At 51.6% G+C, this 26,116-nt stretch overlaps 1 protein-coding gene across 3 annotated transcripts in view; it reads left to right on the top strand.

Moving 5' to 3' along the window:
• The window catches only part of PPP2R2B (protein phosphatase 2 regulatory subunit Bbeta), a 54,952-nt gene that overhangs the window by 14,887 nt on the left and 13,949 nt on the right, over positions 1 to 26,116 (top strand). Inside the window, exon 1 of one of the 3 annotated variants that reach the window (XM_062501944.1) lies at positions 2,797 to 2,866. The exons of the other annotated variants lie outside the window; for them this stretch is intronic. Coding sequence (XP_062357928.1) covers positions 2,797 to 2,866 — 70 coding nt within the window. Of the gene's footprint in view, positions 1 to 2,796; positions 2,867 to 26,116 lie in introns of those variants that run through there. 3 annotated transcript variants of the gene reach the window in all.

The raw sequence follows: 26,116 nt of genomic DNA, 5'->3' as shown, positions 1-26,116 counted from the left end.
TACTGAAAAGGAAGGGAAGGAGGTCACTGGTTGTGTTTATGATATTCATGGGCATTGCAGGGGCTTGTTACTCAGCTGGGCATTACCTTTAGCCTGGGCTTTGGCATCAGAGGTCTGATGGCAGGAGGTGATATGGTAACAAATGCTTATTCTAAATCTGCCTATGTTTTTCTTGTCTGAGGTGCTCTTCCCTCTTACAGGACACCTGCAGGTGAGTGTAGCTTGTAGACTGAGGGAACCCAATTCCTGGGATAGTGTTGTGATGCAGTTTTAATCCTTCCTTTCCATCTCTCTTTTCCTGCAGGAAGTCCATGTCCTTCCCTCGGGAGACAGGACACCACAGACAGAGGTGTCAGCTGGCTTGCCCAGAGCCAGCAGCAGTTCCAGGTCCTGTGGTGTGTTGGGGTCTGTGCTGTCGCACGCACAAGGAGCTACCAGCAACACAAAAATTATTTCTAAAGCATGATGTTAGTGCTGTGGCTCTCTTTGGCCTGCAAGAGAGTTTTGGTCAGCATCTCTGCGCTGTGCCATGAAGCCATGGCCAGCTCCTGTGCCTTTTCACACCGAGTGAATTCAGACTAACCTGTGGCTCTCACGCCCTGCAGCCAAAAGCAACCTCAGCCTCAAATACAATGTGTTTTCTTGACCTAAACATATGTCTGGTGATTATAGCAAGTAACTCACATTCCAGGATAATTCAGTGAAGGCTTGGGCATGGAGACTTCAGGTTAATGCCTGTCTGATGAATGCTTCTGGCTTGCCACATTATTAATCCCTGTATTAATGAGTGGCCTGTGATGTGATGTGATGTGTTTGACTGACAAAAACTGAAGTTATATATGCATGTGAGTAAGTGCCAGCACTCTCCAAGGCGCAGTTTTACAATGTCTTGTATCAGCCTCTATGTGACAGCGTGTCAGAAAATATCCTGGGGGGGCAGGCAGCTGTGGGCCTGGGAATTCACCTTTCCTCATAAGGTCACAATGGGTAGAATAAGCTTTCCTTCTCTTGCCTCTGTCTGAGAGTATCCACACACCCTTCCAAAAGGCATGTGGTGCTTGTGGGGGGTGTACTGGTGTGATTGTGCAACACAGGCGTGGAACATGCTGTCCAAAAGATGTACGTACTGGATGTACTGGAGTCTTTGAACCCTCTTGCTCAGAGATGCCCTCTCCTGTGCTTTCTCTAGAATAAGCAGCCCCTCAGCAGGCAATGAATCTCAGCAGAATAATAATACAGGCTGTAAAATCTTGAACCTTCCCAATGAGATTTTAATGATGATACTACAGTTGGGAGAGGACATCAAGCTGCAGTGCACCACTGTATTTACAATGTTCTCCACCATCTTTGTCCATTCCCTCTGCATCTTCCTGTTCCAGTAACAATTACACTCCCTGCTGAGTGGCCCTGGACTGTCAGGCAGCCGCTGTGCCATGGCACGCCGAGCTCTGCAGCTCCTCCATGGTGTGGTGTGCCATGGCAGCTCCTCGAGGGGTGCTGGGTGGGTGGGAACACAGTGTGAAGGGGCCACGGGCCCTGAGCCCCCGTGTGCCAGCTTGCCACTGCACCCGGCCAGTGCCCAGCGCTGAGGATGTTCCTGTGCAGAGTGAACCGAGGCAGTGCTAAGGTGGATCCTGACAGCAGTGGGGTGCTGTGGGGTGCTGTGGGGTGCTGTGGGGTGCTGTGGGGCGCAGGCCCAGGGTGGGTCTGTGCACCTGTTTCCTTTCAGCAGCTGAGTAGTGGAGAGTGGGGTCAGAGGGGACATTGCGGGTCAGATGTGAGAGTGGGGAGTTGTGGCCATCCTCTCACTGCTGCCCGCTGTGCACATTGCTGCCTGCTGGGGATTTCTTCTGCCCTGATGCTGTGGTTGGGTTTTACTTCCAACTTCAGGTGCTGGAGTTGAGGGAACATGCCCCCTCTGAGTTTCCTCCCTGTGTCTGCCAGTGGCTCAGCCAGTGCCAGGGCTTCTTCCTGGACTCTACCAAGACACAAAACGCTTCCAGTGTGCAATTGTTTCCCTTTGTTGTGCAGCAGGTGATGAGTCCAGAATACAGCCTGTCCTTTCAGAGATGTGACCTGGACAAGAAAGCCCTCCCTTCCCCCATAGTCCTTGTGTTCATTCTCTTCTCTGGATGCTGCCAATCCCTCCATTCACGTCGACCTTTGTGGTCATAAGTCACCGACCATTCCTACCCCCTTCCAAAGTCAAGACAGGGTGAGCCTGGGGCAACTGCCCGTGGGTACACATCTCCTTAGTACTGCTGGCACGGCCACCTCCATGGCCCTTACCTCATCCCCTTTCCCGGGACACCCGGCGTTCGTATGCTCTGGCTCTGCCAAAAAAGGGTCTGCTGTCAGCCCTCGGCCGGCACCTTGTGTTTAGGGCAGGCAGGTCAGGAAGCAGCAGTCCTTCTGCCTGAAGGCTGCAGGAGCTTCCCCAGGGGCTGGGGTGTCCAGCAGGGGCAGTGAAGCCCCGGGCAGGAAGGAGCGATCCCGGGCAGGAACATCACCGGGTATGACAGCATCCCGCGGCAGGAGCATCCCCCGGGCAGGAGCGTTCCTGGGGCAGGTGTGTCTCCGAGCAGCAGCGTCTCCGGGGCTGGGGCCGGGGCCGCGCCGCGCTCCGCCCGCCCGCGCGGTGCCGGTCGGTGCCGTATGGGAGGAGCCGCCGGGCACCGCCGCCCCTGCGCCCCCCCCGCCGCATTTGGCGGCCGCCGCCGCGGAGCAGGGCGCGGGGGGGGATGATGGATCCGCGGCTGCGGCTGCTGACGCCCCGCGCCCGCCTGCCCGCCGTCAATGGAGGAGGACGCTGAGACCCGTAAGATCAGCAGCAGTTTCCTGCGGGATCACAGCTATGCCACGGAAGGTGAGCCCGGCCCGCAGCCCCCGGCCCGCCCGCAGCAGGTGAGGCCGCCCGGCAGCGGCCCCGGCCCCCGCCCGCACCGCCGCGCATCGCTCCGCTCCCTACCCCGCATCGCTCCGCGCCCCGGGGCCGCGGCTGTCCCGGGACCGGCCCCGCTGCCCCGCCCGGGCTGCTCAGCCCCACGGCGGCTTCGCCCCGGGTATCGGTGCGGGCGCGGCGAAACCGCTCCGGTGACTCAGCAGCGCCGGGTGTCGCTGGGTGGGCTCCCCCGGGCCGGGCCGGTCCCTCGGCGGAGCGGGGGCGGCCGAGCCGGGGGCACCGAGAGCCGCCCGCAGCCGCGCTCGGGACGCAGCCGCCCCCATCTCCCAGCCCGGGGCTCCGCAGCCTCGCGTTCCCGCCCTGCTGCGGAGCCCCCAGCCCCGCCGGACCCCTCCGGGATCCCCCGCGCCTTCGCTCCTTCGGCTCCGGGAGAAAAGGGAGTCCCGACCCCTCCGCGAGTCCTTCCCCACTGGAGCGGAGCCCGCGGGGCCGCAGGGATACGGAGCTCGCCGGAGCCGGAGGGATGCGGGCGGCGGCCGCGGTTCGAGATCGGCTTCCTCAGCCGCCGAGGGCGTTCGCGGTGCTGCAGGTGGCTGGAGCCGCGCTGTGAGGTGCGGGAATACGCCAAACGCTGGTGCAGGTCTCGTCAATGGAACAGTTGTCTAGGGGCTGTTTTCACTACAAGCCGCTTCGGGGGGGGGGGGGGGGGGGGGAGGGTGGTGTATGAATACTGGCTGGTGCGTTGCAGATGCAAGGAGATGCCAAGGCTGTTGGACATGGATAATGTCACAACCCTGGTGGGGCTCATGGTGCATTTGAAAGTGGTTTCCCATAATGACTCAAGAGAAGATGGTGTGGCCATGTTCGGTTCAAGCATCAGAACATGAGCTCAGCCTGCACATGATGCTGCAGCCACCACAAAGGCAGCTCCACCAGCGAGGGGTGAAGAAGGGATGGGGATGGAGCTGCTGTTGCCTCTGCTGTCCTCCCTGGTAGCTGAAGAGCTGTCAACTTCACATCAGCTCTGTCACAACCTCCCTTTGCTGTCTTGCTTCAGGAGGAAAGTGCAGCTGATGTAAAGCAAAACTGAACCCCCCACCCTTTCTGGTAGCACTGACACCTTCAATGAGGCTTCAAAAACCAGACTCCATACCAGAATCTGAGCAGATTTATTGATAGCTTAATTAGTAGCCAAGGAGGCTTTCCCTTACTGTGTCATCCTCATGAGACTTACAGGAAGCCATACTTCGAGAATTTTGTCACTTGGCTAGAGGAGGGTTTATGTAGTGGGAAATCTTTGTCTTGTAATGCAAAGCTTTGGATACCTGGTGAGCCAAAGAAATGGTTGTTTGTGTTGTTTGTGTGTAGCTGGAATGCGAGTGCTCATCGTGACAGCCCCCAGATGCTGGGGAAGGGCTGTCCTGGGACACCCCTGGCTCTGCTGCTCCCCTTGGGTGTTTCACACTCTGGGCCTGGGGTCCAGCAGGACTTGCTATGGGGCTGGGGAGTGGGCAGACTTGCCATGGGGCTGAGGGATGGACCTCTGCAGGCCACAACACGCTGACTGGACGTTTCTGCTGAGAGGGGTGGTGTGAGCCAGTGCTTCCAGGGGGGTGCTGTGGCTAGGATGGGACTGAGCTCCCACTCCTGCCAGTTGTCTGGCTCACATCACCATGTGCTGTGCTCTCTGAAGGATGAATTTGCTGTTGCTGCATTCTAAAAGGCAGCTGCAACAGCCAGCAAATGTAAAATGAGGCTATAGCTACCTTTTGTGACCTGCTGAGAACTCAGGTTTTCTGGTGGGGAAGAGTAGGGGGTTGAGATGAGCCTGCAGTGATTTCTGCTGGTGCCACTGGGAGGGCTGGGGATTTTCAGTGCTGAGCTCCAGTCTGTCTGTTAGACTGTGGCTGTGTGCTGGCATTTTCAGAAGAACCTTGTGTGTTGTACTGTGGAACCACAGCAAACCTCTCGGTAGAAATGAAACACACAGGGACATTTGTGCAGTACATGACTGAATCAGCCAGTGTGATCCCTGCTGTGGTAGCAGGGCAGGGGGAAGTACAGGGGGTATTTAATGTCTGTGTTTCAGCTGGGAGTTTTTGTCACTTCATGCTGTATAGAACTCCTGACTCTATGCAGTGATTCTGCTAGAGGAAGGCTGACTGCACTTTGAAATGGTAGATTCTGCTAAGATAAAAAATTAGATATTTCAGTTTTACTTTTTTTCTACATGTGAAAACAGCATATCCCTAAAACGTTGTTATCTGGTTAAAAAATAAGAAAATCCTTCCAAATGCTGTGCAGCAAGTGCAGACTTGCTTTGGAAATGAAGGTGTCTCTGGTGTATCAGTTGAGGGAAATAGCCAGTTATGTAATTTACTTTAGTGAAGTGTCGTTGTCACTTAAATAGGTCTGGTATTTTCATGCAAATGCGGGGTGATGAACGGCATCATCACAAGTGCACGTATGAATGCCTTGTTCCTGTGCAGCTCCGAGTATTGCTGAGAAGAAGCGGGGCCCTTGTGCTAATTCGACCCGGGTTGCCAGGGAGGTGCTGAGATGCAGCCCACATCCCCAGCCGTGCCACAAGGTCTGCCGGGCACAGGAAGCAGGGCAAGCGGGTTCCGGGGCAATACCAGCTCAGATCTCAGAACACTGCTGCAGAACGGCAGATCTCACATGATACATGTCCAGAAAATGTGCTTGATTTGTTCTTGTTTTGCATAAATCTATCTTCATTGGCAATTCTGCTGAGTGCTCAGCCAGAAGTAGGACAAATCGAGACATTTGAATACAAACAACCATTGCAGCATCTTCCACTTCTAGATGTGCTTGTTGGAGATGTGGCCTTGAGGGGAGAAACTCCTGAGGGAGTTTCCCAAACCGAATAGGTTTTGCTGTTGAGAAATCTATCACTAAGCCTTTATTTCCTTTTCCTGGTTTAATCCTGTTACTCCCTCTGAAACGCTCTGTCAGCCTCTCAGTCATTCCCATCTGCCTGTATCCCTGCCCTACCATCATGCTGCAGGAAGGGGCCCTGATGCCGGGGAAGTTTGCCTCGAGTTCTCTGTGGTACGGTGAGAACCGTAGCACTCTCTTTTTAAAAAATCTGCATATAGTCTCCTGGAAAGCACCAAGTGAAGCATTTCCCAGTGCTGGTTTAGGGCAAGGGTATTTCTTTTGTTGCAGATGATGGAAGTTGTTGCTTGGAGATCATCTGGATTGAGATTTAATTAATCCATGAACCTCTGTGAAGTTGATTTATCACATGAGTACTTTGGTTATGAAACACAGTCCCATCCTTTCTGCTTTTTGTTTATGCACATGTGCTGTGTTTAGATGTCCCTTCCTCTTCCTGAGCCTGTGCTCCCCTCAGGTGGGAAGGACCCACAGACATCTCCTTGTGCCTCAGAGGGAATTCATGCAGAAGCACAGCGTAGCTCAATGTTTGCAGTGCTGTACATCAAAGCCGATTTGGGGATACTTTAATCTACAGATTAAGGAGAGAATAGATGTGCCTAGGGACTCTCTAATCTAGAGATTACTGAGAGGACTGGGAGCAGGTAATGATGTGACTGACCCACTGCAGATGGATTGTGAGGAGGGTGCCCGGTCACTGGTGATGGCTTGCATCTGTCTCTGTCTCCTCAACCCTGTGCAAGACCCAAGCTGCTCCCTCTCCAGTGCTGGGGAAAGATGGGTCACTCCCAGCAGGCACCAACAACAAATGGAGGGACCTGGCCTTATAACCTGGAGTTACCTGGTCCCTGTTGCTATGGGGTCCCAGTGTTCTGGGGACCAGCTGCAGCAGGACAGAACCCAGCACTGGCCAGGCCCTCAAGCCCAGGACCCTGGGTTATGCTGTGGGTGCTCACAGGGTGATCCTTGGGGTGCCAGCCAGGACAGCCTCATCATCAGGTTTTGAAATGGAATTGAGGGACTTGGTGAAGTGGTCAAGATTTGCGCAACGTAGAGAGACCACCTCTGGTTCATGAGCCCCCTGAGCTGAGCACTGCAAAGAGGAGAAGAATATTAGTGGAAATAATGCATGGTTGCTCTGTCTGTGTATCACCTGGTCTGTTGGAGACAGGATGCTGGGCTGGATGTGCTCCTGCTCTGACCCGGCAGATTGCCCCTGTGGCTGCTTGTGGGAACGGGAGTCTGCAGGGCTGTGCCAAACCCCTGATGCCTCCTACCAAAAGAGCTGGTGAGATCTGGTGCCTGGAAGGTCAGTAAGTGGAAGGGCTTATTGCCATGGCAGACTAGGTAATCATCAGCTTCTCTAACTCTGCAGTCTGGAGCAGAGATGTACCCCTGCCAGCAGGAGTGGAATCATAGAATCATTAAGGTTGAAAAAGACCTCCAAGATTATTGAGTCCAGACTTGCTTGTTAGTGATTGGCTGGGGGAATAAATGCTTGTGGAAAAAAAATCCTTTGAGAATATCCACGCTAGCTGCTGGATCACTTGGAAATGCTGCTGACGTGTGAGTTGGTGCCTCCCGTACCCGCTGTATGAATGTGCGGAGGGGAGGCCACTGGCTGGAGCCGAGGCGTGTTCACCTGGCAGGATGCTGATCAGGCAGCTTAAAAATAGCGGCTGCTCCCTCCCTGCTCCTCCCCATCGCGGCGGTGCAGCGATGTGCTGAGCAGGCACAAAGCCGCAGCTGCAGGCAGGGCTGGCAGGGCTCGGGCACCGCAGGGAGCACCGGGCAGTGCCCCGTGAGCATCCCCGGGGTCTGGGCAGTGCCCAAGCACTGACTGCAGTCACCTGCCAGGGGTTTGGGCAGCCAGTGCTGGTGCAGCTGCTGCATGGTCACTCTGCCTGGAGCTGACCAAAAGATTCAGATTCTCACCTCAGCATCCTTGTGTAGAGCTGCTGTGACTGCCAGGCATCTGGCAGCCCTGGGCAGTGGCACCTGAGCTCTTTGCAGCCCTCCCAAAATCCCCATGAGCTGGGGAGCTGGTGGTTGCCCTGCCCTGGAGAGGGGCAGCTGGGGCACAGTGAACCCAGACTGGCCTGGACCTGACCCCAGTGCTCTAGGAAAGGGTGAGATGGCACCGCGGCCACCTGCCCTGGTGCTTGGGCACTGGAGGCCAGATATGTGGGCACTGCCATGTTGTTTGTACGCTGTCAGGAATGCTGGCCCCAACTCACCTCCCTGCCATCCTGCCAGTGAAGGTGTCACTGGTCTGTTGGAGTCAATGTCTTCAGTGAGGGCAGTGCTGCTGGTGAATTTTCCCTGATGCATTATGTGCCTGATTTCTTGAGGGGAAGGGGTCTCCCTCTCTGGCCCAGGGAGTCCTGGGATGGGGCAGGTGGCTGTGTGATTTGTCTGGGGTTTCTGTTGTTTTTGTTTTCAGCCTTTATCTGCTTAAGCCACCAGCAGCACAGCCCTCACTGCAGCTCCAGCTCACTGTTTCAGGTTCAGGTCACAGAGGGTGTTGTGGTACTCTGGAAGCAGTGTGTACTTTGGGAAGGAGGTAAAATGCCAGACAGGTCAGGAGCTCTGTGTTGTGACACCACAGGAAGCTGCAGGGACTCTGAGTGGGGCTCAGGAGAGCGAGGAGTCGCTTCCAGGCAGCTGAATATCCAGCAGGATCCTGCCTCTGTGGCAGTGCTGTTTGTCTGCATTGCATAGAACTGTTGTGCAGCCTTTTTGTTTCCTTTAAAGCCTGTTTCCTCACTTCTCGGGTGCCACGGGTCAGCTGTTCAGCCACACGCACGGACCATCTCTTCTGATGTCATGCTAAGACAGGTCCTGGGAATGGAAATGTAACCAGAATAGAAACCAGAAACCAAAGCAGCCGATTAATCCCTCATTTTGATCTGCTCTGTCCTGCATTTCAGCTGATTCCCTGGTGCACTCGTAAAACACAACCATTATCTCAGCTTCCCCAATATGCAAACAAATTGCTGTGATTTTCCTACGCTTGGATCAGTCCATATCCATATTCTCTGAACAACAATAAAACATTAATGGAGATAAAGACTGTTATCTCCCTCATGTCTATTTTGTCATTGGAATAACAACTTTAAATGTTAAGAGTGCTGAGATTTATTATGCCAAGCCTGCTCAGCAAAAAATAAATCATGTTTCATAGACCACATTACCATTTATTGCTGCTGTATTATCTGAAGCCAGAGTGGGTGTTAACCCTGTGATAACGTCCTCAAAGGGGATTTTAAATAATTTTGTAGTTTAATTTAAAAATTCTCTTGACTGCCTGGTTTGATCTGCGACTCATTTTAGTGCAAGGGGTATCAAAGCCGAGCCTCTCCAAATGCTGATAACGGGCTCGCTGAGACACACAGCAGTGGGGGAAGCCCTGGACCACAAAACGGCTTCTGGTTCAGCTGTGGCTTCAGTGACCCCAGCCCAACTCAGCCACACAAGCAGGGCTCCCTAAATGTGCTCACCTTCAAGGTTTTGTAGACTTTGGATGACCAGTGGGTTGTTAAACTTTCATTTTGGTGTTTTCATTCTCGCTATCTGGGTCCTCATCAGCAAGCTCATAGCAAGGGAGATGTGTCTCAGTTGGGATTTGATGTGTGACCTGAGCTGGTGTGGCTCCACAGCCAGTGCCCTTGGGGTCCTGCCCTGCCCTCACCCTGTCCTGCCCAGGCACCCTGGCTGCTGTTGGGGATGGAGCAGTGCTGTGCCACAACAGTGCCCAGTGACAGCCAGCCAGCTCCAGACTGGTGTTCTGTGCCAGTGCTGGATGTTCTGGGTGTCCCCTGCTTGGCTGCAGCTGTGTTACAGTGGTGGTGCTGCCCCTGGCTGCCTTGGCAGAACTGGGGGCAGTGCTTGGGCCCCTGCCCATGTGCTGCTGTGTCACCAGGTAGCCCTGAAATGAACGGTGCAGCCTCAGTACTGAGTTATGTGGCATTTCCTTGCACTCTCTTTGTTAGCTCTGTGAGTAAAAGCAAGGACCTGATGAAGAGCAGCTTTCCTGAGGAGTGCAGGCACTGAGCAAACACCAAGTGCCAGTGCCCGACTGCCCATCCCTGCAGCAGCCTCGCAGCTGGTGAGCAGGGCAGACACATCACTTCCCTGGCAGGCTGAGTCAATTTTACTGTGCGAGAATGGGGCGAGGTCAAGGAGCTCAGGGGCACCAGCCCTTGGGTCTGGCTTACCACAGAGCTCAGGCTGATGGTGCCAGATCCTGACCAGTGCTGGGAGGGCTGCAGCTTGTTTAACACCTGGCTCCTTCCTCCCCGATAAACTGGCACAGGCACACAGTGCACATCACCAGCTGTTTGTTATCTCATGTTTGTGGTGCAGGTCCTGCACAAACCTGCTGCTGGGAAGAGTGCCCATCTCATATGTGGGGTTCCAGGGGCACTGGAGCCCTATGAAAGGTGCCTGGACACCTGCAGTGTCCAGACGTGCAGGTGTGAGGCTGTTCAGCCAGCATGAAATTGCTCACAAGAAAACAAGCTTTGCTTCCATGTGGTCCCGCTCTGTGGATTCCTGAAGGTGGGGTGCATGGCGTTGTCCACTGAGGCAGGGGGAGCACCAGAGGAAGCTCACTCACCTATACCTGCCTGTGGATGGCACACATGCCTGCTGCTCCTAGTTCTGCTGGAAACCTCTATGATGATTAGGGGGACCCTTGCACTTGTGTTTTGGAGCAGGAGATGGGGTCTGCTGCTGGAGGTTAGATAGATGTCAGCAGTGGTGGAGGTTGCTCCAACCTCAGCTGGCAAGCTGTCCGTGGAAACATTTATCTCTGTGGGATCTGGGGAATGGAAAAAAGAGAATTAGAGAGGCAGTTTTGGAGAGCCCTCCCTCACAATCCCGAAATAAACTTGGCCTTCGTTTCAGCAGGCTGACAGATTCTTAATCATAATAACAGCATGAGCATTGTTGCTTTGTAACTAGTTCCCCATTGGAAATTTATGGCTAGCAGGAACGGTGTGCCAGATGTCTGCCTGTGATTGCCTCTGCTTGGGAAGATCTGTTTGGGTAACGCTCTCAGCTGGAGGACACGAGTCATGCAGGGATCCAGGGACACTCCGGTTGTTTTCCTGATTTCCTGGCAGAAGCCAGAGTCCCATCAGAATCTTCACAAGCGTCTCTACAGCGGTTTCCTTCCACAGAATTGCTCTGTTTGAAGGCAGCAGGGCAAGCAGGGACCTGCACCTCTCTCAGCAGTGACAAACTGTTGAGTTTTGTCTGAGTTTTGGTGATGGTGTTTCTCCACCCTAGCCTTAGGTGAGGGCACTGCTCTGGGGGTTAGTGCAGCCACCAGACCCAGCATGATTTCTGTCTGTATGTCATGGCTGGAGTCCTGAAGTGACAGGAGTCTGCCTGCCCTGGTGATGCCAGTGAGTCCCAGGAGCTTTGCTGGCTTTGCTCAGCAATGCTCTGAGCTGTGAGCTGTGCTCCTGCTGTGCTCGTGTTGGGTGGGAAGCAGCCCAGGGGCAGGGGAGGATGGGCTGGAGGCACAGTTGCTGTGGGGAACCGCTGGACTGCTGCTAGCAAGTGTGATGTGGTGATGGAGAAAACCCCAAAGGTGCTGATGGGCTGTTATGCTGCTGGCATCCTGGAGGCATCTGAGGGAAGCCCCTCTGCCTCTGTAGAGATCAGTACAAGCTCTCCTGCAGCAGAGCTCTGCCTGTGGATCCTGTTTCATACGGTCATTTGGCAACTGGATGTGACATTTTTGTTAGGAGTCCTGCACAGTGCAGCAGTGAGGTGTTACTGATGGAGCAGCTCCAGCTATGGCAGGGTATTCAGCTTTTTTGAGCAATGGAAGTCATCAGGCAGAAAAACATTGGGCATAAAACCAAAGCCAGAGATGGTTGAGTTCACCCAAGATTGGGAAGATGATGTTGTGCAGAGATGACCTTGTAGCTGGGAGTGTTTTGGTGACAATGAGGCCAGATCTGCGTCTCCCATGATCTTGACATGGTCAGAGTTCCCCATCATTGCAGTGCCCATCAGTGGCAGCAGTTCCTGCTGACAGGCTGGTGTGGAGGTCAGCCTGGGTAAGTGCCTGAGAACTCGATCTGGGTGTAGTGTTGAAGGGAGAAGAGCAGCTCTTGGTTCTCATCCAGCACACCTTCACTAGCAGGTCTCAAAGCACTTCATAAGCAAGACCTTACAGATGTATTTGTTGACTCCTGCCCATTAGTGCAGTGCCAGGCTGGGCAGGGGTCTTGCTTTGAAGCTGGAGCTGAAGTCTGCAGTATTACTTCATTTGCACTAGGCTCTGGGGAGGACATTGAAATCTTGTCATATTTGGACATTTGATTGAGTGTAAAAACTTTCTATTTAGGATGTTTATGAGTTAATCACATGTGACACTTCATTTGCCCCCTGCTGCGAGGCTGAGATGTGTGTGAGGATGTGGGGAAGTGGATCATCCTTTTTTTGGCTTTGTGTCACCCTAATGCATTATCTCCTTCTGGTTGTCTCCTCCCTCGTGTCCCTCAGCTGGAAGTGTGCACCAGTGGCTATTAATAGATGAATCCTGCAACAGTCTGTTCTTGCAGATGGGATTCTCAGCTTCTGAAGGCTAAAACTCATTACGAATAAAGCAATATGCTGTGTGGTCCTTAATACAATCAGCCTTGCTCTAAGTCAGGCTCTCAGGGCCAAATGCTGCTGTCAGTGTCCATGTGGAGCTTGCTTGGGAGCGCTGTGGCCTGTAGATCCCAAGCCACACATTCCCTTGCCCTGGCTGGCTATGGACACAACCACACTGCTTTGTCTGTTAAATACAGGTGTGTATTTAACATCTTTGTTTGTTAATTACTGGTGTAATTAACACCTGACATCCCATCCCTGACATCTCTGGCTGTGTGGTCCCAATATCCCTTGTGGTTAAAGGACTGGGATGGGAGGACTATGGTTCTACATGTCTGTGTTGCAGAAGGATGTTGTCATTTGAGACCTTTGACTTAACACCTACCCTGCCATCTCCTTGAACAGCCAAATGCAGCCACAGTGCAAGGTGTCCTCTTTGCTCCATGGTTCTCTCTCAGGCAAGCAGATGCCATCTCCCCCTTTCCTATGGGGTATTCTGCCTGTGCAAGGAGGCAGAAGGACAGAGGAATGTTCACAAGCATTTTGGGACCCCTGTTCTCAGGAATGAGCAGTTGTGAATCAAAAAGCCCATAAGGCTGTGGGCTGTTAGTTGTGTCTCCACCTGTTACTGTGCACGTCCGTGTGCTTGGCTGCAGACAGACAGACACACTCACACACTTGTCACTATCTCTAGTGAACCTTCTTGCTGGGACTGGAGTCATGACTCCTGCGTTTTTCCTCCCCTCACCCCTGCACCTTCCCAGCTCCCCATCTTCTCATGGGGCAAGTGGGTGGGTCCAGCCATGGACCTGCTGATGTGGGAGCAGCAGGAGAATGGTGCAGGGTGAGCCAGAGCCCTCCTTTAGAGGCAGGAAGGAAGATTCTGCACAGAACTGCCAGGAATTGCTCCAAATTGTGCTCACGTCTGGTGTGTTTCCCTTTGCCAGGGACCCACGCAGACTGGGCAACCACAGAGGCTTTGGAGTACTATTCTTAAAGGCTCTGTTTCTCTAATTAAGAGGGCTCTGCTTTCTCTTGAGAAAGGAACCTGTGAGGCTGTTTTTAGATTCACTTTGCCACTCTTTGTGTGTTCTGGAGGGACACATCTCCTCAGGAATGCTCATGTTCCCATGTGTAGGAGGCGTCTGTCCATGTCAGGTGTCTTGCCCTGTCTCAGCATTTGCTGGGGATGGGCAAAGCATCTCTCTTGACTTCTTCAGTGTGTTTACAGACTGTGGCTTGACCTCGGGGAGTGCCCACAGCAGTGGGCATGGCAGGTGCCAGCACTGCTCTCCAAACAGGGGCACTGCAGCACAGCTCTGCTGTGCAGCACGTTGTCCCACAGGGATGCTGCAGCTAGGCTGAGGAATATGTGGTTTTCACTTCCCTGGCTGGGACTGGTTTTCCTGGCTCCAGGAAGGAGTTGTGCCCTGGTTTGAGGTACTGCTACACAGCTGAATTCCAGACTTGAGAGGCACTTTGTTCTTGATCTCCTGATAGCTGCTGTCTCACCAAACCTCTTTCTTTCCTTGCCATCTGTTTCTGACAATGTGCAAAGTTATTGATGAGGTGATGAAATCAAGAGGACTAGGCTTTGCCAGAAAAAGGCTTTTTTCATCTGCATATGCAGTCTCAGGCCTTCAAGTGAAACCAACCCCATGGAAAACCTGTGTGTGAGGCTCAGGGCAGCAGCTGCTGGGCTGGTGTCCTTATGAGTAGTGGGTCCAGCCAGTACCTTCTCAGTGCACATGCAAGCCTGGGAAGAGGTGTGGCTGGAAATTAACAGTAGAAAAATACACCATAATATCATCTGAGTGAGTTCTCCCCGTTGGTGCTCAGTGTGCACCCCAGTGTGTTTCCACCATCGCACCCAGCTGCCTCCCATGTGAGGGGCTAACAGGCAGCTTGGCTGGCTTGTTGGATTCAGCCTTTGTTAGTCCTTGGCAGTGCTATTTGGAGGCTGGAAGGCTATTTTAGGTATATTTAATTACAGTTTTTCTTGCTTAGTGAATAGCTGCAGTTATTAACATGCAGTAGAAAGGTTTCAGGAGATGGCAAGTATTCAAGGCATTCTTTTGTCCTGTCCTCCAAAAGGCAGAAAACAGGACATCTATCAGCAAGCACCGTTTTCTGATGAGCAGAGTTTACAAGCAGTTTACTGTGTTTCTTTTACTTTTCAAAAGCCATTGATTTTTGTAGTGTTGCAATTAGAAAACGAGCCTATAAACTGATGTATTCCTGCATTTTCAAATGGACTTTCAGTCTCCTGCTGTCTTTTTCTTGGTTTCCTCCTTCCCAGCCCTGCTGAATGTTGCTTAAGTCAGCGTGTTGCAATTAGTCTGTGGAGATCCAGGTCTGGTGGTGTCACTTAAAACCCGAATGCCTTTGCAATAATGTCACTGTTCCTGGACTTCCTGCACAGGAGCAGAGGCGCCCACTCCTGCACAGCTCCTACTGCATCTCTGTTGACTAGGAGCACTTGGCTAATCGCTTCCTGTAATTAAATTCTTCACTAAGAATAAAGTTGATCTTCTCAGGGCACATAAAACCTGACGGGCAGCCTGAGCAGGCAGAAATGGTGCTGTTTATAGGCACCTTTATCCAAGTGTAAAGGGCCCATTCTCAAAGCAGAAGCAATTAGGATAATTAGATATTCCTTGTCCTGAGTCAGGGATATATAATAATAAACTATAAGTGATAGGGTAGTTTTGTGCTTGAGCTTCCATAGATTCTTGAGGTTGGAAGGGACCATTTTACCCATTCTTTATGACTCTGGTAAAACACCACTCTGCTCAGCCTTATATATGTGAGGGCGTCACCAGTTCTGCTTGTCAGGGTGCTGGGGCTGGCTGGTTTGTTGGGTTCTAAATTTTTTAAATTTGAACTGTCTCTGTTTGATGATGCTCAATAAGTTTGGCAGGGAGAAATGGATGAGACTTTCCCCAACTTTTTTTCTCTTTGTTTACATAAACACATTAATAAACTAATTGCCCAAATCCTTGCTGGCTGGCAGAAGCATTAAGCTTGCTATAGGCCGCTGACTTAAACCATATGGTTTAGTCCCAAGGCTTCTTTGGGTTTTTAGAAGTTGTTTAAAAAGTGCCTGTTTGCATCATCTCAAAACATTAACATTCCAAGCACAAATAGTTTTGCATAATTTATTACTCTCACTGTAGCTTTGCTCATACTCCAAAGTTCAACTTCAAAGTACTGTATCCTCACTCCTCCTTATTAATGTACAGCAAAACAAAACAACATTAAGTGCCATCCAGGCCTTGCTGTGTTTCATTGGATGGGGAAACTCAGATTTCTTCTGTAGCCATAAAGTTTCTGGTTCAATTATTAAGAACCAAATTCAGAAGGAAGGTAACCTTTCCAGCATCCCTACCTTGAACACAGGCTGATCAAAATCAAATGCTTATGAAGAGAAAGCATGTGGTACCCGGAGGATTCCAGGTACTTGCCATCAGCTCTTTAATTTGGACAATTACAGTGCATTTGTCAGTTCCACTTTGATTCCGAGTGAGATCCACTTGCCACTTCTCACACACTGTTTCAGTGCAGCAGTATTTTATCAGCAAACGGTGTCAACAGTGTCCAATATGACAGGGCTGTCATTGATTCCCCCAGTTTAATTTGTAATACCCATTATCTTTGCAGCAAATATTGCATCTGAAATCAGAAATGTGAGTGAAATGTGCAGCAGGGCCCCAGTGAGCTGAGTGCTAAGGAGAACCATAAATCAGAGCCCTGGGCTGCTCCCCTGTGAAACCTGGTGTGCCAGTTGGGTTCCCCTACCACATCTGGGGTTCCTGCCCATCAGCTGTGCCCCAGCTGATGGACTGTCATGTACAGCACTGGGCACAGGCTCTCACAGTCTGCATTCCTCCCAACACTGTGCAGATATGGGTATGAGGAAGATGTCAGCCACTACACTAGATGGGGGCTGAATAAATCAGTGTGCACGGATCATTGAGCCTCTTTGTTGTAAAACAAATGGCCTGTGGTCAGTTAATCATATAAAGAAACATCTCCCAGACCTCATGGCATTATTTATAAGTACCAAATCCTCTTGCAGTTTCATAAACAGAATCTCTATTAAAATATGGGGAAATTGCAATCTGGAACAGTGGTTAGAGATGTGGCAGCCACATACTGTGGGGCAAAAGGAGCAAGAGATTTTTTTTCTTGCAAAGATCTTGTCTCTCCCGCATCTGAACCATCCCTTTCACAGGTCTCCTTGTGCTGGACACCTGTGCTGCTGTGTCTGGCCAGCCTTGGGAGGTGCTGTGGGAGTCTTGTGATAGACAGCTCATGCCCTGGGCTGCTGTGTCCTTGTCCTTGACTGATGGCTGCGAAACCTTCAGCCCCCAGTGTCACAGCCCCTGCAGTGGGACGCCTGTGGGGCCAGCCCTAGGCATTCTGGTTTGTCTTGGCATTGCCCCTTCTTCCATGTGATGTGGCCATCTTGGTACTGATAAATTGCCTTTGTTTTCTGCCCTCATTTCTCCCTGCTGGAAGGGGAATGAGTGTGCTGGAAGGTTGCCTGCTCTGATGGTAACTCCCAAAGTCTGCCTGCCCTCTGCTTCAGTGCCATCCCCACTGCTCTGTGGTGAGTGCCAGACAAATGGGAGCAGTAGAAAGTCACAGATTCACTGAGTTGTTTTTTTCCAGATTTATCTAATTTTATGTTAAATGGCTTCGAGGTGGCTCCCAGACATGTGAAGCTGGGCTCTCTGTGCCATGTCCAAAGGGCCAGCTCTCTTCCCATGGCACCTCTCTGCTTGGTCTGTGGTCCCTGAACATCCCTTTCTTCTGCTGAAGGCCTGGAATTGATGTCTGTTGCATTTCCATCACGATTTAAAACAAACCCCCTAACTGCGGTGCCCCAATTTACAGTTCGTGTTTCAAGAAAGTGGCTCTTATGTGTTGCCAGCCCACAGCACGTTCACTTGTTAAATTATGCACATGCTAATGAAGTGTGAAAATCAGCCAAATAACAACTCTCTGTAATCGCTTAATATCCCCAGAGCATTGTGGCTTTTTTATTATTATTATTTTATGATTTGTGACCCATTTCGAATCATGTTTCTGCAGGGTGTTCTTCCAACAACTGGGGTTAATTAGTATTTTCACTTTTTCCCCTTCCGAACGAAGCCCAAACATGCTCACAGCCCACAGTTGTGCAGTTTGTTTTCTGTTTTGAATTAAGTAATGCCTAGATTTCTGTCAGAATGGGAAGCGGCTTCCCAGCAGAGCTGCTAAAATCCACCCCCCTGTTCACTGTTAAACCCTCACCCCCAGCACACACCTGGGTATATGGGCAGGGATTGCACCTGTGCCCAGTGTCCCGCAGGTGCTCTTGCTGCATGGATGTTTTGGGGAAGTGATGCTGTTCCTTGTGCCCCTGGGCTGTGTCCCCCACCCCTGGGATGAAGCTCGGGCTTGTCCTGTGTAGCAGCAGTGGCAGTGACTGCCTGGTGGGAGCTGTCAGATGAGTGTTTGAGTGCTGCTTCAGACCCCCCGAGGGGGTGTGGGTGGGTGCTCGTGGTACTGACCATGCTGGGTAGCAGAGGTTGTCCCAAATCCCCCAGGGTGTCCCAAACCCCTCGGTGTTCCAGGACTCCACCAGACCTGCAAAGGCTTGGCTGGGCTGGCAGTGACGCTCGGAGTCACTGGAGGTCAGTGATGCTGTGCTTGGGTGGCGAGCTCTGAGCTAAAGCTGAGCGTGACTGAGGCAGCTGAGATCTGCTCTACAGCCTTACCAAACGTGATTCATTCCTGCTGAACCTCAGCAGGCAGGACTGTGAGACAGGGAAGCCCAGTGGAAGTCTCTGGATAAGTATTGGGCAGTATAGGAGCAGAGTTGCCAAATGGCAGGTCACATCCAGTAACTTGCTTTCTCACTGATAATGAAAAGAGATGAAGTACCCAGCTCTCACCTCAATTTTAGAAGGTGAGGTCTGTAAGGCAACATATTGTTGTTTATCCCTGCAGCTTTTCAGGGGAAGTTGTTGCATGTTGTATAGTTACATTGACCGTGTGTGCTGCACACACCCTCACTAACCCTTCTTCTGCTGCACCCAGCAGCCAAGATCATCTCAGCCCAACAGTTTTGTCAAAAATATTTTCCACTGATCCTGCCTGGGGAAGTGCCACGTTCTGGTGTCACAGCCCTGACACCAGAAAAAGAGCTTCAAGCAAAGACTTTTAATTCCCTGTGAGAATCAACTTAATTAAATCCCATCTGACTGGAAGAGGGTTTTCACTGGATCTAGTGAATGTCCATGCTTCCATTAGGAAGCCTCTAACATCCAGGAATTTATTCCCTGTAGCAAACAAGGGGTTTCTTTCCACTAAAGATAGGTGTATATGCAAAAGTTGTTATTTTTCAATCAGAACTATTTGTTATTTGCACTTGCAGTTTATAAACAAGTGGTTTTCACTCTCTGTAACTTACCTGCAGGAGGTAGGAATGCTGCCTTGCCTGCTGAGACCTTGGGCCTTCACCTGGGACTTTGGGTGCTTTCTGTACCCCAAGCAACAAAACTTGTAAAGTTGAAAGACAGGCTCATTTATAGCTGCAATCTGCTCCTTCAAGCTGCTGCACAAATCACTTGTAAGCAATTCATTTCAGTGGCTCAGGACGTCACTTAATGAACCCAACTAAATTGAAAGAAAGAAAGTTTAATTAAAATACTGCAAGGAAAATGTCTTGAGACAAGATCTTCCAGGAGCAGATTGAAAATGATGGCACAGACATCTGGATTCCATGGGAAGAAATGTTAAAATAGACAGAAAATATAGTTTGTGATGAGTTTTAGAAGGAGCAGCTAAAGCATGTGTTGTGGTGTGGCCTCATGAGGGGCTCTGGGTCCCTGTGAGCTCTTGCTCAGCTTTGTGAAGGGTTTGTGTCCCAGAAGGAGCAGTGGGGCCATGGCAGGAAGTGGCACTGAGCCACGTGTGGGGACAGAACCTGACAGTGGCCACCTGCGCTGGGTGTCACTGTGCCCTTGGCACTCTGGGAACAGGGTGCACCCCAGAGGGAGGGAGGACCTGGGTGGCAATGGGGTGCAATAGTGTGGCCAACAGGACTGGCTAACAGGCCATGCCACCTCCCAGAGAAGGGGTCTGTGGGCAGTGGGACTTGACTGGGATAGACACAGGGGAAATTCTGCTGGCAGAGCACTGTGGTGGCTGATGGCAGTTTGAAATATCTGTGTGCCCAGAGAGGGGTGCTGGGGTGGCCCAGTGCTCTGAGTGGCACCACCTGCCCCAGTTCCATTGTGCTGCCATCTCACTCAGTACAGCCCCAGATGTTGGATTAAGCCCTCTTTAGCCGATTAAATTCAAATCTGTGTAACAAATGCCAGGAACTGTCTGCACAGTTTTGGTGTGTTTGCTTTTCTGTAGAACTGGGGTTGGAGCGTTATGAACATTTTTTCAAATGCCACCACTCTGATGGGCACAGCAGCTTCTGTGGGTGCTTGTTGTGGAGGGGGAGATTATGGCAGAGAAGGGTCAGTTTTGCCATGTAGAAGATGTTCATATTCCATCAGCCACATTCCCCATTTGCATCCCCCATTCCCCATCATGTGTCAGGCCCCTTATGTCTCACTGCTGACCCATTACTGTTCCTCACTGCTGACCCAGCTGCGTTTCTGTCTTGGTGCTGCCTGCCTGGCTGGCCCACCTGCAGGCAGCTCATTCAGTGCCCAGGTTTGCCCATGGGCACCCATCCCTTGAGTCTCCACGTGTGCAATGTTTTGTGATCCTTTGTGGCACTCAGTGCCAGGTTCCTGTGAGAAGTTCCTGTCACAGGAGGTGCATCTTGTGCCTCCCATGTTCATCCCAGAGGCTTGTTCCAGGGGCACCAAACTGGAATAATGTGACAGAGAATGACATCAGAGCAAGATGGTAACAAAATTGGGTTGTAAGCTGAAAATAGCTGCTCTACGTGAGAGCAAAGCTTGCTGCTTCTGAATTTTACTCACTTAACTGACATTTGGGTATTTCTAATTAAAATTTTTAAACAGTCAATAGTTTTTGCTGATAAGCTAACAGATGGCTGCAGCAAGATGACCAGAAAGACAGACTGCATGGCACATGAAGTATGTTGGAAAGCATCCATCCCAGTGTCTGCACACCGAACCTTCGTCTGTGAGAACAGTCCAACGTGGGGTGTGATCTCAGGGGTTCCTGGGTTTGCAAGGCAACATCCCCAGGACACAGGTACATGCTGAAGGTCAGGCCTGGTGCTGCAATGTTCACCACAGTGTTACCTTTTGAGAAAAGCAGCTTTTGTGTTCCTGCTGCAGATAAAGATCTTGTAAACACAAAGAGCGCAGTATTGTTACCATCTGTGAGTTCTTGCTTCCTGTGTCAGACGTTCAGGTTTTCAGCAACCAGTGATGTCCCTGGAAATCAGAGGTTTTCAGAAGGTATTTTGGAATCAGGTCATTTTTTGGATTGCTTATGCCTTTATGGCCATGCATGAGAAGTGCCCGGACAGTTCTGTGGCAGAAATCACTGGAATTTGTAAAGGTTTTAGTGTGGAAAGGGTGGAGGACTTGATCAATGCTCAGCTACTTTTTACAAAATCTCATTTTTTAAGGGTATATTTTACAGATGGGCTTGGAGTTTCCATCACTATTCCTAAGCCCAAATCAGCCATTTTGAGGAGGTTGTGTCTGTTGTGCCGCTAAAGCCTCTTGGCACAGGGATGGCAGTAAATCCTGCAGTGAGCCAAGGAACAGAGCAGTGGGATGAGCTGCCTGGAATGCCCTGGCAGTGTGAGCCAGCCCCACAATACAACACAACACAGAACAGCCCAGCCCAGCCAGGAGAAGGCATGGCCATGGGCACTGGCAAGGGTGCAGGAGGGTGCAGGAGTACAGGAGGACAGGACGGTGCAGGAGGGCAGGCTGTTGTTCACTGTCCCAGCATTGTTGTCTGTCCCCCAGCAGTGGAACAGAGGACAGGAGGGTGTCAGTGAGGAGCAGTGGGTGTCAGGAACAGGGTGTCAGGAGGGCTGCTCTGATGTGCATGTGTGTGTGTGTGTGTGTGTGTGTGCATGCAAGATGAATAATGTAGAAAAAAAACAGTAAATAGAGAAAAAAATCATTCAGGAAACAGTGGGTTTCAGTAACTGCCCAACTCTCAATCAGTTTGCTGATTAGCTGCGTTGTTTAGAGCATGGTGCAAATCATGTCAAGGTTGTGAATTCAATCTCTGTATGGGGCAGTCACATAAGTGATGGACTCAATGGTCCTTGCAGATCCCTTCCAACTCAGAATATTCTGTGATTTCTTAGAAGAGGTTGCTGTGCTCTGTAGACTATGGTTTGTGGTTATCTCAGGTGTAGTACAGTGGGTCTGTCTGGACTGTAGCACCTGTGAGCCTCTCCCACCCCAGCCAGAGCTGGGGCCGTGCTGGGGCTGCTCTGGGTGGTCTGGGGCAACCTAGAGCAGCTGCTGGTTTTCCTCACTAAGTGAGGGTTATTTGCACTGGTAGAGAGATTCTTGGGTCCCACGCTAATTGTCTTGATTTACATACTGTTCTGCCACCACAGGTGTGATGTGTAACAGCTTAATAAGGTGTTCATAGCCTAACCAATTAAAAATTGCCATTAGTCCAAGAGCTAATGAACTGTGCATCTTGATGCAGACAGAAGAGTTTTGTGCATACCCAGGACCCAGCAGGACTGGTGGGCAGGTGTGGGTGCTGGGTGGGGCCAGGGCAGCTCTGCTGCTCTGCTCACTCCATTCACCTCCTCACATGGGCTAAGCTGTGTTCTGCCTGAAAGCTGGCCTTCACTTTCCTTTCTGTTTTATTATTCTGCTCCTGTTGATGACCCAACCCAACGCATCCTGAAGCTGCATGGGCTTTGCTGGTGCATTGGGCTCTGGAGCAGCCCTTGCCCACTCCTCTCATGTGCTTGCCCTGGGCACCAGGAGCTGTGAGAGCTTCTGCTCCCTGTGAGTCTCTGTGCTGAGCCCTTCCATGATGCTAAATCCTCCCGAACTCTCTTTTCCAGCAGTTCCAGTAAATGACAGCTGGCCAGGATGGTAGAGTGATGTCAATTCACATCCTTACATGCTGGCATTCTGAAATGGGAGCTCTGGTGGGGGACACTGGGCAACACAGGGTTTGCTCCCAGAAGGGAGTTTCTGTTGTCTAGGTTGGGTAGCATGAAATTACTCTTTGCTGTAACAAGGGCAGAAAATTTGGAATGTGCCAGTATTTTTAGCTCTTCAGTCTAGGAGACTTTTTCCACTTTGGGGAAGAGGAGCAGCTGCTGCTAGCTCTGCAGCATCAGTTCATGGTGACAAGGAGCTGTACCCAGACAGCAGAGCTCAGCTGTGTGTGCAGCCCTGCCCGAGCTGCTGGGAGGTCCCTGTGAGCCGAGACTCCCTGCAGGAAACAGCCTCAGGATGGGCACAGGGATGGGCCTGCCCCGGGCTGGCAGCTGTTCAGCCATGGGGCTTTTCCACCAAGCCCGTCCTGCCTGCTTCACCACAGCCCTGGCCTGGCTGGGATGGAGGGGTCGGGCAGGTGTCGTGCCATGCCGTGCCCTGCCATGGTTTGCTGTGCTTCACTTCGTGGTGTCAGCAAGCTGTGGTGTTTCAGGGCATTTTGCTGATGCTCCAGATCCTTACTGGGCTTAATGCAGTGGAATTGATTTCTGTTTCTGAAGCTATCATTCACCTCAGCAGGGGATAATCAATGCCAATCAATCACATGTGATTTTGCATGCCATTAGATTGCAGTTTAACCTCTGCTGTCCTCTGCCCTTCCATCTCATGCCCCTCTGCTTTGGACCACACAGTTTGGGGCAGGATTGATGGCCCCAGGCTCACCACACTGTCACTGAGGGTCAGACCTGGGAGTCCTCCTCAAGAGGCTGAGGGTTGTTCTGCGTTATTCAATTGTAATTCTAAGGTTTGTGTCCTTCTCAAACCCCTGTCTGAGCTCAGGGTCCATCTCCTTCCATGGTGTGGTGGGATGCAGAGAAGGTAGGATGCACTGAGACCTCCACAGCAGATCTGTGGCTGGACCTGTGGACTAATGGGCTCTCCCATTATCACACATTCTCTTCATAAGCCTTTTAATTTTTCATTACCTCTTTGTGCTTTCTTCATCCATCTGAGTGGTTTCAGATGTAAGTTTTGTTCTCAATTAGCAGGGCCCATTGATGTCCCCCTTGTTTTCTCCCTCGTGAGCAAGCAGTGGTCAGGGAGTGGCCATTGTGCCATGGCCTGGTTGTGCTCCCAGTCAGGGGCCACATCTCCACCTCTTTGACAAACCCTGCAGCCATCCCTCCCTGGAGGGCTCTAATGGGGGGTGAGGGATGTGGCTGTGGTGAGTTATTATCCCACACTTATTGGTATTAAACTCGATTTGGCAACTCATAGCCTGGAATTTGAAGGATCTAAATACTCCTTTGGCAGCCTGGTTTGCTGTTATTTACGGTGCTTCCCAATTCACTATCATCTGCAGCTGGAGGCTTTACGTGTGGTGCTGTCCAGGAGTGATTTATAGATACAGTAAGGAGAGCAGGGTGTCCAGAGCTGTGTCCCAGGGAATGGCCTCAGGCTGGGCCAGGGGAGGCTCAGGTTGGATACTGGGAAAATTTACTTCCCTGAAAGGGTTGACCAGCCCTGGCACAGGCTGCAGCGATGGAGTCCCCATCCCTGGAGGGATTTAACAGATATGTAGGTGTGGCACTTGGGGACAGGGATTAGTGGTGACCTTGGCAGTGCTGGGGGAATGGTTGGATCCGATTTTAACATGTTTCCAACCTAAATGATTCCATGATGGTGTGTGGTCACAGACCTGCCTGTCACTACTTGCCCCAGAGGAGGCATTTCCCCTGGGAAAGCAGGCAGAGCTCCTGGGAGGCTGGGGGCACCCTCTGCCCAGTGGGTGTGAGCCCAGGGATGCCCCTGCCACCCTTCAGTGGCTGTTCTGCTGTGGCCTGGGCCAGGGGTGTCACCCTGTGTCCATAGGGAGAGACCTGTGCTCCTGGCACAGAGGGTGGCACACGTGTGGTGTCCTGTGTGGGACACGTGTGGTGTCCTGTGGCCTCCCCACCAGGACAGGAGGTACCAGGGCCCTCTTGCGTGGAGCTGCTGCTGGAGCAGGAGCAGATGGGATGCTACAGGAGCAGGGATGATGTGCCTGGAAAGCTCTGTGAGCGAGGACAAGATGCTTGGGATGCTCCAGGAGCAGGGATGAGACACCCAGACCCTGCCCTGGTGGGCAGGAGGAGAGGGTTGGCTGTGTGGGCAGCTCAGGCTGCAGATCAGGGATCCAGGACTCAGCACTGACAGCAGCTTCCCTAGTTTATCTTCTTTCTTTTTAATAACAGATTCATTCCCTGCTTCTGGCAGAGAGCATGCCTTCCTCCACGCTGGGAGAGGGGGAGGGGGGCGTGTTGTAATTTCCCATTTTTCTGATAAAACTGTATCGCTACGGCGGAAATCAAATCCCATCTCGGATATTTTTAGCATGAGAGCGTGAAGGCACAGAGATGCCGAGGGAAGGGAGGATGGGAGGGGAGGGAGGACGGCGGGCTGGGTCTCCATGGAAACTGTTTGCTTTAAATTCCCGCATTGGGGCACTGAGTGTGTAGGAGGTGATGAAGGAAATGAAAAAGCAAAAAAGAAGCAAGGTTTTTTCCTTTCTGTTGTCACAAAACTGCTGAGGAGAAATGGGCATAAATTACTGATCATCTCAACACAAATGCATGTGCATTTTCATTGCATTTTCATTCTCGGAGGGCAGCAGGTGGGGTGTGACACCTCTGGTTTGTTCAGAGACACCTTTGGACAGGAGCTGGTGCTGCTCTGTGCTCTTGGGCTGTTTCTTCCCTGGGAGTCCCCTATTTGCCCTCTGGATGTTCTTCTGTGCCAGACTGCTGTTACTGCCCAGACACACCAGGGAAAAGAGCCAGTGCCCAGATCATGGGTGCTGGGGGAGTGATGCTTCTGTCAGCTGTGCTGGATTTGGGCTTGGGGCACACTTCTACTCAGAAGAGATTTTTTTAATATTTAACATATGAAAGGTGCTGTTAGCCAGGCTCTGCTGGTATCCTCGTCTGAAGTCTTGATGATGGGCATGAGTAAACAGCAGGTCTGGGAGGATCTGAGGACCTGAAACCCCCTTCTCTGTGGGTGCAGTGTAAATGGGCTGGGGTGGCACAAAGGTGCCTGGCCCTGCTGTCTCAGACCACAGCCCAGCTCACAGGCTGGTGCATTAGATCATGTCTGAAAAATTCCTCATTGCAGCACACAAAGTTATTTTTAATTCATTGAAAAGGGAATGACCTAAAACTGGCAGCTGGTAATGGAGAGGATTAAATAGAGCAAAACAGGTACATTTCAAGTGAGTAATTTTAGAAGGAAGCAGCGTGTCTCATTCTGAGGTATATGTTAGCACTGCCCAGCCATAGCCAGAGTCCCCTGGCTGCTGGAGCAGCTGTTCCCAGGCTGTTCCCAGCAGCATCCAGGTGACAACTCAGTGACACCAGGCTCAGCCCATGACACTGCAGGGTGGGGGGCACATGCTGCAGGAATGAAAACCTCTGTGTGAGCCAGGGTTGAGCTGGAGCTGCTGAGCCAGTCTTGGTGCCAAACACAGAATTTCAGTGCTTGAAGGTGTCTGACTTTGCTCTGGCTC

This window comes from Cinclus cinclus, chromosome 14, assembly GCF_963662255.1.
Source record: "Cinclus cinclus chromosome 14, bCinCin1.1, whole genome shotgun sequence".
In the NCBI taxonomy this organism is placed as follows: Eukaryota; Metazoa; Chordata; class Aves; order Passeriformes; family Cinclidae; genus Cinclus; species Cinclus cinclus.
The sequence above is the reverse complement of the archived record's forward strand: the minus strand, read 5'-3'. Positions and strand labels throughout refer to the sequence as shown.